Source organism: Oncorhynchus keta, chromosome 23 (assembly GCF_023373465.1).
Source record: "Oncorhynchus keta strain PuntledgeMale-10-30-2019 chromosome 23, Oket_V2, whole genome shotgun sequence".
Taxonomy (NCBI): Eukaryota; Metazoa; Chordata; class Actinopteri; order Salmoniformes; family Salmonidae; genus Oncorhynchus; species Oncorhynchus keta.
In genome coordinates, this window is record NC_068443.1 from 30,065,848 (window position 1) to 30,081,640 (window position 15,793).

General features: G+C 41.6%; 2 protein-coding genes and 1 long non-coding RNA gene across 3 annotated transcripts in view; 2 read left to right on the forward strand and 1 right to left on the reverse strand.

Moving 5' to 3' along the window:
- Positions 1 to 1,484, forward strand: LOC118402138 (class E basic helix-loop-helix protein 22-like). Its single transcript, XM_035800074.2, has one exon. The coding sequence runs from the start codon at positions 433 to 435 to the stop codon at positions 1,135 to 1,137; it is 705 nt and encodes a 234-aa protein (XP_035655967.1). The 5' UTR covers positions 1 to 432; the 3' UTR covers positions 1,138 to 1,484.
- On the reverse strand, positions 1,403 to 14,090 carry LOC118402137 (cytochrome P450 7B1). Its single transcript, XM_035800073.2, has 6 exons — positions 13,786 to 14,090; positions 7,869 to 8,005; positions 7,029 to 7,628; positions 4,782 to 4,988; positions 3,504 to 3,682; positions 1,403 to 2,902 (listed from the first exon to the last, which is right to left on the reverse strand). The coding sequence occupies exons 1-6, from the start codon at positions 13,860 to 13,862 to the stop codon at positions 2,573 to 2,575; spliced, it is 1,530 nt and encodes a 509-aa protein (XP_035655966.1). The 5' UTR covers positions 13,863 to 14,090; the 3' UTR covers positions 1,403 to 2,572.
- Positions 13,145 to 15,793, forward strand: part of LOC118402139 (uncharacterized) — a 19,544-nt gene continuing 16,895 nt past the window's right edge. The window contains exon 1 of the long non-coding RNA XR_004829436.2: positions 13,145 to 13,220. This is a non-coding gene — a long non-coding RNA (uncharacterized LOC118402139). The remainder of the gene's footprint in view (positions 13,221 to 15,793) is intronic.

Genomic DNA, 15,793 nt, shown 5'->3' on the forward strand with positions numbered 1-15,793 from the left:
AAGATTGACAGGGGATGCAACCATGATCATCATTCCTGTCATCACAGTGTACATTAACATTAATGATGGTCAATAGCACCCCCATGTAGCCTATTACACATGGGTTGTTGTCTCTCCATTTGGTCCATAAAATAAACCTCTCACTCCTGTCTGGAGTTAATCAAGTAGAAAACTGCCTGCCTCATAATCCTGCGTCTCCTAATGTATTTTATTATCTCCTGAAGGTGAACCTCTGAGGGCGCACTTTACTGTATCATATTAAACCGTCACTGGATAAGTGTAACATCAAAAAAGTGGCGCGCAGAATCCAGGGCAATCACAAGTGGTCGAGAAAGAGTGGGGGGTGGGACCACTGACTTAACAGGACTGCGCACACCAGAACTCTGTAGGAGAGAAGTTCTTCACAAAGGTCCAGCGTTTGGGCGCAAAAGGATGGATTCTTTCAGATCGGGCTCTAGCATAGGACTGTCTCCCTCTCCCAGAGATCGACAATCACCCATGAGTTTTGATCAGGAGCACTCACAACCGGGAACAATGGCCGGAGTTCAGGCGGGAACACTTGGCTTCCCATCTGAATCGCTGTGCGTAAAGTACGGAGAATTTTTAAAACACACCGCTGCCGCCGCAGCAGCCGCGGAGAGCAGTGGCGGGGAGCAGAGTCAGGATGATGACAGTGATGGCATTGGCAGGAGTGACATGGTGCTTTTTCCTGAGGAAAGGCTCATGGCATCAATGGCCAAATGTGACGCAGGTAAGAAACACAAAGAGCAGAAAGTGCTGCGGCTGAACATTAACGCCCGTGAGAGGAGGAGGATGCATGACCTGAACGACGCGCTCGATGAACTGAGGTCGGTGATCCCCTACGCGCACAGCCCGTCCGTACGGAAGTTATCCAAAATAGCCACTTTGCTCCTCGCCAAAAACTACATCCTCATGCAAGCGCAAGCACTTGAAGAGATGAGAAGACTTGTCACTTATCTTAACCATGGACCCGGTGTTACCGCGGCGAATACATCTGGTGCACCCGGATTAGGGCTCTATGACCAGCAGACAGGATACCCGTTCTCTGCTGGGACTCCAGACCCTTTCCATAGCAATGCAAATCTCTTTAATAAACACTTCAACCATAAACCTTGAACAGTTGTGGGCGACGACACTAACAGGGGACTTCAAGCTTCATGCACACAACTGAATTGATGAATTGATGGGACCAGCGTGACTGACTGAGAAGTAACCACATTACCAAAATATGGATTCTTACTGTATATGATGTTATATATTTCATGGTGATTATGTATCGAAATAGCTGTTGTTTTTGCAACGCCAAACGAAATGACAGCTCCATAACATGGTCAAAATGGTGAGGCTAATTTGTCTTTAACAAATTACAATGCAAGTCCAGTCTATTTATTTGACCATTATGTAGGCCTTTATTCATTTTATTCAGTTTGATTCGATGATGTTCGATGAATAAATTGTATTGGTGATATAATAGAGATGTTATGGTCTATATTTCTGCATTATATTCCAAGTCGTGTATGTACAACCACACTTAACATCTGAAAGTCACAATTTATCAACAATTTATTTCCATCCATTTAAGATTGTTATTAATTGTCTGGTTTAAATTCCCCCTAAATACTAAAACTCAGCCATATAGCCTAACAAACATAAATGGGGTCTTTTCAGTAGCAAGGAAGACAACATGCTCAAACAAGGATCGGCAAGTCATCGCCACAGTGAGCTTGTCAAACAAAACAATTAGTCTTTGATCATAGTTGATAACCTTGCAGACTCCGATGACCCCATTAAAAGAATATAGGTCACTTTTAGATGTAAAAAAAAATTACAATTACAGCTATGTGCAAGACTGGTTTGTTTGGTTTTAATTTATTTGATTTCATGAATAGTAAATAGTAAGTATCCTGTTAGTGTCTTGAAATAGGAAAGACATTTGAATGTATAACTTTAAAATGGTCAAGTTATTGTTATTATACGAATAAATATGTCATCAGAAATGTTTCGGGACACCACCATCTAATACATAAAGCTATAATCACATTGTGCTTTACCCTGTAAAATAGTTTAACTATTTGATTCAACTACTGTACTGTAGGATACAGCTTATGTAATAATATAAGGCATAATAATAAACATTTGTATTTTATTTTAATAAAAGATATGGTAATCGTTTTTAACAGCAAAAACAGGTAACCATATCTAATTATTGGCTCATTATGTCCTATGGAATAAAACAACAAACGGTTCCTAGCTAGCAGATTCACTAGCCTTACCCACAGCTGGAGCTTGCCTATATAATACATTGACAAATTAGCAAGTCGATAACTTATCATGTGAATAACCATAGAGTTAACATCAGTCTATGAGAAAATAGTCAAATACATGGGTGCGTCTCAAATGGCACCCTATTCCCAATATAGAGCAGTACTTATGACCCTATGGGCCCTGGTCTAAAATAGTGCACTATGTGGGGAATAAATAGGGTACCGTTTGGGACGCAACCTATGACAAAATAGTACAATTCCATATGAGCTGCATGGGGCTCAGCCCTCTATTCTTCCTTTATACAGAGGTCCCCCTCTTCCTCTCTGGCCTGACGTGGTCTGTAGTGGATCTGGACGTCTGTGGCAGGGAGCAGGATACCCAGGCCAGCACGGCTAGAGTCCAGGGAACACGGCTCCTGCCCCTCCACCACCTCCATGTCAAAATGAAGCAGCAGCAGAGACAGGAACTGCTTTATCTCATTCACAGCAAAGTATCTTCCTGGGCACTTAGTGGAGCCCGAGCCAAATGGCATCCGGTAGTACTTCAGCTTCTGGCCGTCCTTATAGAAGTCCGTCTTTTCCTTTCCGTCTTCGACGTATCGGTCAAACTTGTACATCTGTTGGACGGGTAATAAATAATATGTTTCTAGTGCATTATTTTCGGGATTATTATTATTTGCCTGATCCCAGATCTTGTTATGCTCTTGCCAACTCCATTGATGTCATTGTCAAGCCAAACCAAGTTCATGTTTGGCATGACAAGGAGTGACAAGGAGTTGGCATGATAACACAGACTGGCACTCAGGCTATTCTTATTTCGACCTCCTATATTTTAAAGCTCCTTCACCCCAGAGGGGTGATATAACAACGGGTAATATTTCCTGTTTATTGCATATTCCAGGAAAGATTCCATTTTGTTCAGTCACCGATCATGGCAAGATTATCACCCATCACACCCTGATTACATTAGCATGCATGTTGTGACCTTCTGAAGGCCAGTGAGTGGATTCAATCACTCACAGTCCATGCATGCTTCTCATTAATCTAACCTGGGGACAAACACACACACATGCACGCACACACACAAATAGCAGGTGGTGTGGGTGGTGGAGGGAGGCACTACAGTAGAACATATACAACTCCCAGACTAGACTAGGCACAGTGAAGAAAGCCTACAGCTTTTCTAGAACGCCCACAGAATTCTGAGGTCTTCTTTACCTCTGGATTCTCATAGATCTCGGGGTCCATGTGCATGCTCTGGGGACACAGGGAGATGATATCTCCTTTCCTCACTCCGATGGAGCGCTCTCCCTCCAGCCGCAAGCTGAAGTCCTCCTGGGCCACACGGATGTTCATGGAGGCTGAAGACAGCCGCAGACTCTCGTTTATGGAGCTCTCTGAAAACAGAACACAGAATGGTTCAGTTAGTCACCATGGGTTTTTGTTTTATTGCTACCAACATTGGCCAGAATAAAACCCATGGCAATCTATTCTTTTTGTCTTTCTTTTTTTTTTTACTTGAGTAGCCACAATACTACTGGCTCACTACATACATGTACTCACACAGAAGAGAAAGCTTGGAGACTTGAAGGCTATTAGTTAGCAATATGAACTGCTCTAGCAAAATGGCTATGGCTAAAGCACAAGCTGAGTAACCAAGTCATACATAGCTTTGTTTCCACATGTATCCATCAAGGAATCCTGACTAGCAGTGTTTCATTAAAACCATTACAATCTTAACCGAGACAAGACACTATAGGTCAAAAAAGAGAGAAGATTCCAAAATGTAACTAAGGACTCATCCAACCCCCTATCACTTATAAAAACAAACAGATGTGAAATGGATATTTGACTGTCTTCCCCTGAGGAGATGAAATTGTCAGTAGTGTGTGTGTGAGAGAGAGAAGAGAGAAGAGAGAGAGAGAGAGAGAGAGAGAGAGCCACAGCCAGCCTAGACTAGTGGCATTTGTCCCTGAGCATGCAGTTGTCAGAAGAGATGAGGCTACAGTCAGCATGGTGGGTGCAGCAGTGTGATCTAATGTGACAGGTACAGAGTCTGGAGGGATCCTTTGAAACTGGCTTCATTACTACAATCACAGACACTGGTTTGTTGGGGGGTGGGACAGGACGATTTGCCCTAAATTGTACACAGAGCCACACATAGAACACCTGCCACTATACAGTAGAAGTGTGATAAGAAGACGTATGGGTATATATGTATGCATAGTCAGCTATACAGAGGATTGGAAGGCCCTCTCAAAGCCACACTACCATAGACAACTGAACTATGTCTATACTAGTTGGGGCTGAGTCAAAAAGACCACTTAGTCAAATCAAGGAGGAATACATTTATACATTCTATCAGTCATAAAATGCTGAGGACAAATTGGACACTACGCAGACAGACCTAACAACAATACACCACAATTATAATCTACCGAGATAAAGTAGGCAACAATGATGAGCCAGATATAGCAGAATACAATGAAACCCTACCAAGATACAGTAGGCTGTCCAGCTGTTCTCGGGTGAAGGTGACGTCTCGGTCGTGATCTGCTTCTAGTCCGGAGATCTTCAGGACACAATGGATCTCCTCACGCACTACTGCAAGGGCCTCTGGGTGTGTCAACAGGTAATACATGGCCCAGAAGGTGGCTGGGACTGTGTTTCCCACCGACGCCCATAGAATGGCAAAATGATGAGCTGTGGCAGGTACAGAGAAGAGTGTCTATTAGTTAGGTTGGGAGGTTCTGGTTGAAGTCAAAGTAGCATATGTTATGTTGTAGGTGTATAGAGATACAGCTCCATGGTAATACCATATTGTTCCTACCGTTATTACTGTGTAGGTATAAGTGTATATGGTAAAGTTAAGGGTAATGTCGGTATACATTACACAATTTCGCCACAATCTTTCCGTCCCAGACAAATTTTCATGATCGGGGTGAAATCCTATGAACTTGGGCTAGGATCAGTACGTCGGCAATAATTTCCTTTATTTTAGGGAATCAGACCTGCCTAATTATTACTTGAACATCTGTTTTGTGTTTAATAGGCTAAACTACACATTCTGTTAACATATGACCCCAAAGTGATCTGTCTTGCAATTTGAGGTCTACGACATTTCAGATTTACAAATGGTAATTTTTTACAAAGAAGTTTGGATGTAGTGAACTACTTTTTCAAAGTAATTTAATGTTTCTTAAGGGTAGCATTAGTGTAGCTTAACCAGTGTTGTGTATTCATGGATGACAAGGGATGCCAGGCTTCACCAAAACATTTACCAAAAAAACAAACAAAGAAACATACAAAATAATGTATCTTTCATCTCTCTGTGTTTCGTAAATGTACTTCAATTCCCAAGAGGCTGAATGTATCTCACTGGAATTAGCATCAAAACAGCACCCCTCTGTCTCAGTATGCATAACACATCTGTCTGATGCTTTCTGGTCAAAAAGAGTATGACATTGTTGCCGCCCGTAGCATTGAATGCAAGGGAAGCCAACAAGCATTTGGCCTCCTTTGATGAAAATGTTTTTTTTTTTATTATAGCCAATCAGCATTGAGGTAAACTGAGTGAGCACAGCTGTGAATGGTCCTGGTGTACAAAAAAAAAGTGTCAAAGGAAGCCAGTTTGGATTTCTCTTCACACCAATCACATCACATCAAAAGCAAAATGTCATTGTCCCTTTCCTAAATTAGCCATGGATGTGGATAGGGATTTGGACTTGTGGTTTTACTTAATTCTCCGTACTGGCCAATGATTATAACAGCAATTCTGAACCAACCATAAATTCATACACTGTGCCCCTGGTCTGAGAGGATGGAAGTTCAACATCTAGCTAGATATAGTAGCTTAATGTTAACAAGCTGGCCTGGCGCATCGTTGTCTATGAAAGGAAGTTAGGCTAGCGAGCAAGCATTTTAGCCAGGTAGCCTAGAACAACAAAAACTAAGAGCGTATACTGTACGGCAGAGTCATAGACCGTTTAAGCAACATGAAAGACGAGGATGGCATTGGCGTTTTTCTACCAGTAGGGTGAGTCAACATGTTTTTTCTACTTGAAAGGGAGATACCTGAACACACACACACACACACAGAAATCAGTGCCATGGACAGCCACATCCGAAATCAGTGCCATGGACAGCCACATCCGAAATCAGTGCCATGGACAGCCACATCCGAAATCAGTGCCATGGACAGCCACATCTGAAATCAGTGCCATGGACAGCCATATCCTAATTAAGCTTACGTTGAATGGACTAAAACTTTTTTTTTAACCATCTTTTGGTTGTCACTGTTTTAGACTAATTATAGGTGAACAGATGATGTTGAAATCTTGTAGTCGAAATGGTTCTCGAATAGTGAAGACAGCGCCTGTTTTCTTTGAGACTTGCGGTAACTCTCCATGGTTCTAAATCAATAGTTGTTTAGTAGTCTGAAAATGTCAGAATCATTAACTTGCTGGACCATGCTGTAGGTCATGTAACTGTTTGTTACATGCTATATGTTTTGTGGACTTCACCGGATAGATGTTGCTCTCCGGCTTTGTGATGAAACAAAGTTGTGGTTAAATTTGCTCTGCCATTATGTCTTCTTATTGTCTCGGCCTTAGGCCTATAAATCATGGTGGCAAGGCATATTACCGAGATGGATTAACATATTCAAATGTAGGAAGTAAGGTAAAGTACATCACAGAAACATATAAATAAGCCTAGGTACGACAGTGTATCGGCTGTGTATACCTGCTTTATCTACGTCTCCCATGCAGTCATACTGTTCAAACAGTGCTGCTCTTTCCTTTATGAACCCAGACGTGTTGGACCATGTAGACATCCTCTGAGGGTGGAAGTAGTTGATGAGTTTATCCCGGATGGTCTTGGTTCCTCCCAGCAAAGAGATGGGGATCCTGGCGATGAGGAGCGGGAACATGTTGTCGAACTTGACAAAGTCCTGTCGGAGCATCACCATTCCGCTGTGTCTGTTGGTGTGGGCAGGTTTGCCATACATGGTCAGGAAAGTAGCCTCAAACATGACCGAATTGCAGAACTGGTACATACTTTCAGTCCTCCACTCGCTCTCCCCATCCAGGTAGTCTTTATGGAACACAAGCATGAGATTTCCCATCATGCTCTCTGTCAGGTTATCGAGGTTGTCGCCCTGCAGAAGGCGGAAGGACCTCTGGATGTGCTCGTCCATTCCGGGGAACTTGCCGCTCCTGACAGGGGGGTAGCCGAACGTCACGGGGGCCACTTGGTCAGAAAACTCATGGAAGTCCAGCTGTTTGCCATGTTTGATGACGTAGGGATACAGCAACGGGTTCATTATAAACGTCATGTATTTACCTGAGTGGAAATACGAGGACAGGATTGTATTTCAATAGACATGAAACACGTGTACTGTGTAAAACTTTACTGTTTTAAAAGAGCATTATCCCATAAATCATAAGCATAAGTAATAAGCAAAGTAATAAGCACAATAGAATAGATAGATTTTGTCAACCATTTCAGTAACAACTAGAACATTGCTTATTTTTTAGAACTACACTATTTTAAAATGTATCATAAAACATTAGTATCCCTCACCAGCAATCAGCACAGTAAATACATCTCCATGTTTCTCCTTATGTGCTGCAAGAAATCCATGTGCATTCTTTCGAAACTCCAAAGCTTTGCCAAGGAATGGAATCCAACCATTTACAAGTGGAGGCTCCCCATCTATCCTATAAAAGAGATTAACAACATGTCATATCATCAACAAATATATGCATCGAAAATCTTTCATATGAAATAAGAGATAAAGCATTGATCTACCGGTTTCAGATACAAATGAGATCTTATGGACAAAGGAACTGGTAACAGATACAAGGCGTAGGCATGTGATTGAGCGTCTCCCAAACCTTCAAGCTGGACTCGTATCAGCTATCCCCAACATCTATTCTCTTTTAACACATACAGTATACAGTGTAACAGACAAATACAGCAGATGCTGGGTGGCAAGGTTTAAAGGAAGAATTTTAAGACCGAGAATTGAGCACAGACACAACACAATAAAATGTATTTATGAAGCCCTTTTTACATCAACCGATGTCACAGAGTGCTATACAGAAACCCAGCCTAAAACAACAAACAGCAAGCAATGCAGATGTACTGTAGAAGCACAGTGGCTAGGAAAAACTCCCAATAAAGGCAGGAACCTAGGAAGAAACCTAGAGAGGAACCAGGCTCTGAGGGGTGGCTGTGCCGAGTTGAGATTAAAACACAGAGCATCATCTCAGGCAAAATTTGATGACAGAGCATGAATCCCTCCCTTACAAATCGTATCCAACTCAAACAGCTATAAATAGCTGTAGGGTTGCAAAATTATTACAAATTCTGTGGTTTTCCAGAAATCCTGGTTGGATGATGCCAGATTTCCTGCTTATTCCAGGAAAACTCCAACTGGGATCTCGGGAAAACCATAGATTTTTTTTTTTTAAAGTTCCCGGAATTTTGCAACCCTTAAGTGAATACAGATGGAAGACAATTACAAAGAAGGCAACATGGGAGTTCTGCATAGCAATATAATCGCTTAGTGATTACAGGAAGAGTAGGCTGGTTATTTTCCCAGGGAAATGTAACACTGTACATCTAACACTGCTCTGTTCTCTCACTGTCCATCCTACAGATCGAATTAAATATTACCTTCTAATCCATGTATGTGAGTGTGTGTGCCTGTGTGTGTGTGTGAGCATGCGCGTGTATGTGCATGCACGGGTGTGCAGTAAAAATCATCCATGCGTTAGCTTAAAGAAAGGAAGGGGCCGTTTTGACCCTTTCAACAGGACAGCAACACACACACTGGGCCCTTAAAACAAACACACACACGCACACACAGACACAGGTCCTTCAGAACACATCAAATCAAAGTTTATTGGTCACAAACACAGTTAGCAGGTGTTATAGCGGTGCAGGGCAACGTTTATGTACTAGCTCCTAACAATGCAGTCAAATGTCAAATGTACAAAACAAATACACCAAAAAATGGCAAGAAATCAAGAATGGTTTGCAAATTAACAACCCCAATTGCACTCTAGCAGTATCAAAACGCAATCTATACATATGTACACCGGGGGAATTTACACAAGATGAACTAAGAATGACATGTACAGCAGTACATATATTATCCCTCTATCAGGGATAGAGTGTTTAAATACTGTGTAGCAGGATTACAAGATGATGTTATATTTATCAAATCAAATTGTATTAGTCACACGTGCCGAATACAACAACAATAGACCTTACAGTGAAATGCTTACTTAAAAGCCCTAATCTAACCATGTCACGCTCGTTGTTAGAATAAACGGACCAAGGCACAGCGTGTGTAGAGTTCCACATGTTTCATTATTGAAATTCACCAAAACAATACAGACACAAACGAAACGTGAAGTAATGGAGTGCTCACAGGCACTGCACAAAAACAAGATCCCACAAACAACAGGTGGGAAAAGGCTACCTAAATATGATTGGGAACCATACCAGGCCAACATAGAAACGAAAAACTAGAATGCCTACCCTAATCACACCCTGACCTAACCAAATAGAGAAATAAAAGGATCTCTAAAGGTCAAGGCGTGACAAACCAACAATGCAGTTTAAAAAACATGAATGAGAAATAAAAGTAACAAGTAGTTAAAGAGCTACAAAATAACAATAGCGAGACTATATACAAGGGGTATATACAAGGGGTATATACAAGTCAAAGTAATTGAGGTAATATGTACATGTAGGTAGAGTTATTAAAGTGACTATGCATAGATAATAAGAGACTAGCAGCGGCGTAAAAAAAAAGGGCGGGCGGGATGCAAATAGTCTGGGTAGCTATTTGATTAGATGTTCAGGAGTCTTGTGGCTTAGGGGTAGAAGCTGTTTCGAAGCCTCTTGGACCTAGACTTGGCGCTCCGGTACCGCTTGCCGTGCAGTAGAAGAGAGAACAGTCTATGACTAGGGTGGCTGGAGTCTTTGACAATTTTTAGGGCCTTCCTCTGACACCGCCTGGTATAGAGGTCCTGGATGGCAGGAAGCTTGGCCCCAGTGACGTACTGGACCGTACGCACTACCCTTTGTAGTGCCTTGCGGTCCGAGACCGAGCAGTTGCCGTAACAGGCAGTGATGCAACCAGTCAGGATGCTCTCGATGGTGCAGCTGTGGTACCTTTTGAGGATCTGAGGACTCATGCCAAATATTTTCAGTCTCCTGAGGGGGAATAGGTTTTGCCGTGCCTTCTTGCTTGGACCATGTTAGTTTGTTGGTGATGTGGACACCAAGGAAATTTAAGCTCTCAACCTGCTCCACTAAAGCCCCGTCGATGAGAATGGGGGCGTGCTCGGTCCTCCGCTCGGTCCTCCTTTTCCTGTAGTCCACAATCATGAGGGGGCCCTGTGTTGAGGATCAGCGTGGCGGATGTGTTGTTACCTACCCTTACCACCTGGGGGCAGCCCATCAGGATCAGTCCAGGATCCAGTTGCAGAGGGAGGTGTTTAGTCCCAGGGTCCTTAGCTTATTGATGAGCTTTGAGGGCACTATGGTGTTGAATGCTGAGCTGTAGTCAATGAATAGCATTCTCACATAGGTGGTCCTTTTGTCCAGGTGGGAAAGGGCACCAAATGGTTGTTTTATGAAATATAATAAGGTTCTTAGGACTCTCTCGCTCCCTTTCTGAGTTAACTGAGAGGAGTATTTTGAAGCTTGGGCTGGCAACTGTTAAAGAGATGGTTTCCACTCTAGCTTCCTGCAGTTAGTCTGGGCGTAGGGTGAAGGAAAATGGGTTTTGCTAGAGATAGCATGAGCTGACAATGACTTGATGGATAAAAACCTAAATGCTGGCATTCCATAGACAAACTAAGCCAGGTTGTGGGTAAAACACCATCCTGTATAGATAACCAAGGTGGCTTATGAGAGTTGGAACCAGTCTGACTAAGCATGTTTAGGTCCTATATAACATCAGCTTTTTCCTTATCAGTTAAGCACTCGGCAACGCACTTCAGAGTGTGGGGTTGACGGTTTCATTATTGTAATAATGAATCGATATTAAATAAAGATGATTGTTTGAAGAAATGACCAAGTCTCTCTCAGTACTGAATTTCCACAACAATACAGTGTGAAATGGGAAGTGACCAGTGGTTCAATGCCTTTACAACATCGGGGTGTGTTGGTGTGTATGTGTGTTACATTACATTACAGACACACACTGGACACCCTTACATTATAATAACTCCACTCAAATGCTAAGCAAAGAACATCCTCTCTCCTTTTTTGTGGAAGATCTTGCAGTAGTGGACAGAAAACTGTAATACAAACTGAGCAGATTCACAAAGCTATTATCAAATATTTGTTCAATGATTTTTGAAGCTTAAGGATATGGTTACAAGTCAGGGTTTATTTGACCAGTTCGAGGTTGAGCTGGCGAGACATTTGCTTATATAGTCTATAGCCAAGACTATTAGCATACAGTAACTGAGTTAGGGGCACAATGTTACCCGTCATCTTCTCCCATATTTACCCTATAGACACACAATGTCAGTGGGTCATTATACTGATAAAATAGAGGCAGCATTGTAAGGTGCAGTATACAACAAAGTATTGTGTCATTGAAAACAAATACATAGACTAACTGTTACCATAGATTTCAACATCATTCCTGTCCTGTACTTGTTTTTGGAAACACAAAACGTCTTATGCAGGAAAATACTGTATCTAGAGCTGACGTGGTGCAGCACGGAGCACAGTGTCCTGTGTCACAAAAGAATGCATGAGAATCAACAAAACAATACTAATCTGTGCAATGTCAGTGCTAAACTAACTCATGTGTGTGCTTATCCATCCAAGGGATACTATTCCATTTCTCCTGCTAGTGTGTGGAGAGCGCTGGTCATGAGAGACTATCGGCTATTTGTGAGGCCTCAAACTGACAAGTCTCAGCCCAGGCTTGCTTGTTGTTGTGCTTGTGCCCCCACCTAGTCCACACTGCCGCCTGCCTGCCTGCCTGCCTGTCTGCCTGCCAGCCTCTTGTCAGAAGCAATCAGGGAGGCTGATAGTGTCTGCCAGCAGTGAGCACATTTGGAGAGGACAGCATCAGAATAAGGGCCCCATGCGTCAGTAACAATATAACAACAGATGCCCACACTGCAGCAATGAGTGTTTATCAATTAGACCTGTCATTTGTTATACTTCACATTAAACAAAATAGGATGATACTGTATGTAGAATATGGAATCCCATTTACCTTTACTGTTGAGGCCCTATTTGCTAGGAAGTTGCGACCCATTACTAAGTAATGTTGCAATCAGCTTGCAGGGACAACAAAATGCAATCCATAACATGTTCCTCTTACTCAAGATTATCAACAGCAAGGTACTTCCCTTTTGCATAGATAAGAAGAGCGTGGTGGGGTGGGGAACACTGGGGATGATGACTATACTGGGTTCAAATACTAAATCATTTTAAATACTTTATCTGTGCTTGAATGAGCTTGTCTGGCACAATGTAACCAATAGAATAGTCCCAAAACTGTAAACCCCACCATCTGGCACTACAGGCAGTCTAGACTCTAGAGCAAATGCTCAAATAATTCAAAAGATTTCAAATAGTATTTGAACCCACCAGGTCTGATCCTCATTAACTGCCTCTCTGGGAGTTGACCAGCCATTGCAAACACTGCTGAAGGAAATTCCTTTAGAGACTGTGTTTGTGGCTGACCTACTTCTCACAGAGAACACAGTAGGTTTGCAGTCCTAAATGGCACCCTATTCCGTTTATAGTGCAATACTTTTGACAGGGCTCTGGTCAAAAGTAGTGCACTATAGGGGATAGGGAGACATTTGGGACGAACGAGGAGTTTGCAGTTCCACGAACTCGCAGTAACAGCAGCAAATGGAACTTAACAAGACATTCATAAAGGTATTTAAGATCATGAAAACTATGTTTATAGAGCAAACAACACTGAAGAAAAGGTAAAGGACTATTTGTTTGGATATAGCTACACTCAGTGCATACATAGGCTACACTGTCATCGTATTTTTTAACAATGTAAGCCTTCAGTCTAATTGGGAAAACATTTCTCACTTATCTGGCCGTTGGCCAAAGCAGATTTTATCATTCCTAAAACAACGCATTTCATTTCAGCAAATTTGTAAACGTCATATTTATGGTTGCTACATTGTTACAACATTGTCAAAACTTTTCACATGAAGATGCAGGTTATAATTTGTTGGCTACTGTAGCTGAAACTCAAATGAAGCAACAACAAGACGCTCACTCAAGAAATCTTCTTCATGTTCTTACACAACAGTTTGATAACCTTTGTGCAAATAATCTCCTGCATGAACGCTATACAAATAATGTTTGTGGTTTTAAGGACCTTGAACAACTATCAGCTCAATGTGTTTAGGCGAAAGTTATATTCCTAAACAGTAACGCGAACACCACAAACTTCAAATAAACTCGGAATTCATCCACCACTTGCCTTGTTCTGCTGAACCGCACGCTGATTAAGTAGAGTGCCAAAAAGCCAAACAACAAAGGTAAAACAAACTCTAACATTTCCTTGGGAGATGAAAAGACGTTCCACAATAGGGAAAACTTCGGAAAGTTGTAAATCAATAGTTGTAATCGATAGTCGAAGTCAACTGCTCTCCTTCATATTGCCACAGTTCGGGTTTGGTCATGTGGGCGCGCTGTTTCTGACATGACCACTATCTAATTCTAACCAGACCTGTGTTATGCCGGACGATGTGGCTTTTATTACAGGAAGTACAGTAGTCCAAAGAGTTGAGTAATGAAGCAATGCTGTTGAGCAACAGTGTGAGAAAATAAATCAAACGTGACATTCAAAGCGCAGTTCAAGACATGTTCCAGATGAACAGTTTTTTGCAGTCTCTAATTGGTAGCATTAATTCCATGCACACACACCCTTCTATCTTGTTGCTGCATATGCTCAAACAATGTCTAAATAATTGTGGCTTAGGGCCCCTAACCTACCTGCCTTGCCTACTAATGTAAACAAATTTAAAAATGAGCCATAATAGAAATGTCACCATCTATGCACAGTTACTGGAGGCTTGCTATCTGCTGAAAATATCCTTTCCGTTTGACTCGGATGTAATCTTAACTTTATATATGCTTTACTCTCGATTAACCCATAACTAAAATATTTCCTAGTTTGGTCAGATCTGTCCACAAGAGATTATACAGGCTTCAACCCTTCAACAAATACCATTGATTCACCACATACTGTGCAGTATCTCATCATTGATGTCTAAGTAAGTTGTGTTGTGCTGCATGTAAAATAGTAATATCCATTTCTCTATGAAGAAAGAATTACAGAGAATACAGAAGTGATGTCAACATCATACAGTTCAATGTATGATTAATGCATTTTGTGGCTAATACAAATATTGATGAATAGTGGAAGTCATAGTGGAATTCATAGGACAGAGACAGAGGTCATTACATTTTCCAAGACAACTAACAGAATGAACCTCCAACTGACTAAAGGCCATGGTAAACTGTAAGGGCATGAACTGTTCATTTGAACAAAGTCCACACCTTCCTGAAATGCTTCTCTGTAACACCATGTCTAGACAAACATCCTTGAAAACCTGAGAAAGAATGCTTTCCGTGCCGAAAACATATTTATTTCTAACCTTTATTTAACTAGGCAAGTAAGTTAAGAACAAATTCTTATTTTCAATGACAGCCTAGCAACAGTGGGTTAACTGCCTGTTCTGGGGCAGAACGACAGATTTGTACCTTGTCAGCTCGGGGGTTTGAACTTGCAACCTTCCGGTTACTAGTCCAACACTCTAACACTCTAACCACTAAGCTACCCTGCCACCCATATCAAAAGAGCCTGTTCTCCATTGTCTCAAACAAACACCTCGATACAGATTATTAGGCCAACTAATATGGCCTACTAACTACTGTAACTAATCAGGGCAGGAGGTATGTCATCAGCACACCTCATATGATTAATATAATTCAGATTAAGGTTGCAAATAGGTTGCAATAAAGAAATTCACTGGTTTCCAAGAAATCATGGTTGAAAGATTCAGGATTTCCAGTTTATTCCCTCCTAATTCTGGAAACCCAGGGAATTCATTGAAAAACAAATTGCAACCCTAATCTAGATACCCAGTCTGCCCTACAGGCTCTATATTAGCATTATAATGAAGAGCATTGATTTCAGACCATGTGCATTTATATAGTCTTATTAGAGTTAACATTGCCTGTTTCCCAAATGGCACGCTATTCCCATTGTAGTTCACTACTTTTGACTAGGACTTTGTGTCCCACTTATCATGCTGTTTCCAGTTTCCAGGAAAGTGTCTTCTGTGCTGAGGGTGGTGAGGAGGGGTGTTGATGGTTTATTTCTTTTAAGAATACATTTCTCCTCATTACAATCTGCAGTGATCTCGTCTCTCTAAATATACATTTTCCAATAATAGTCTTGTACAAACGTAAAACAATTGTGC

Excerpts from the sequence above, each read along its gene's own strand:
- LOC118402137 (XM_035800073.2), bottom strand. The coding sequence starts at position 13,862 with ATGTTAGAGTTTGTTTTACCTTTGTTGTTTGGCTTTTTGGCACTCTAC. Across the intron at positions 7,629-7,868 it reads ATTTACTGTGCTGATTGCTG|GTAAATACATGACGTTTATA; the intron begins GTGAGGGATACT and ends ATTTCCACTCAG. Across the intron at positions 4,989-7,028 it reads GGGAGACGTAGATAAAGCAG|CTCATCATTTTGCCATTCTA; the intron begins GTATACACAGCC and ends TACCTGCCACAG.
- LOC118402138 (XM_035800074.2), top strand. The coding sequence starts at position 433 with ATGGATTCTTTCAGATCGGGCTCTAGCATAGGACTGTCTCCCTCTCCC.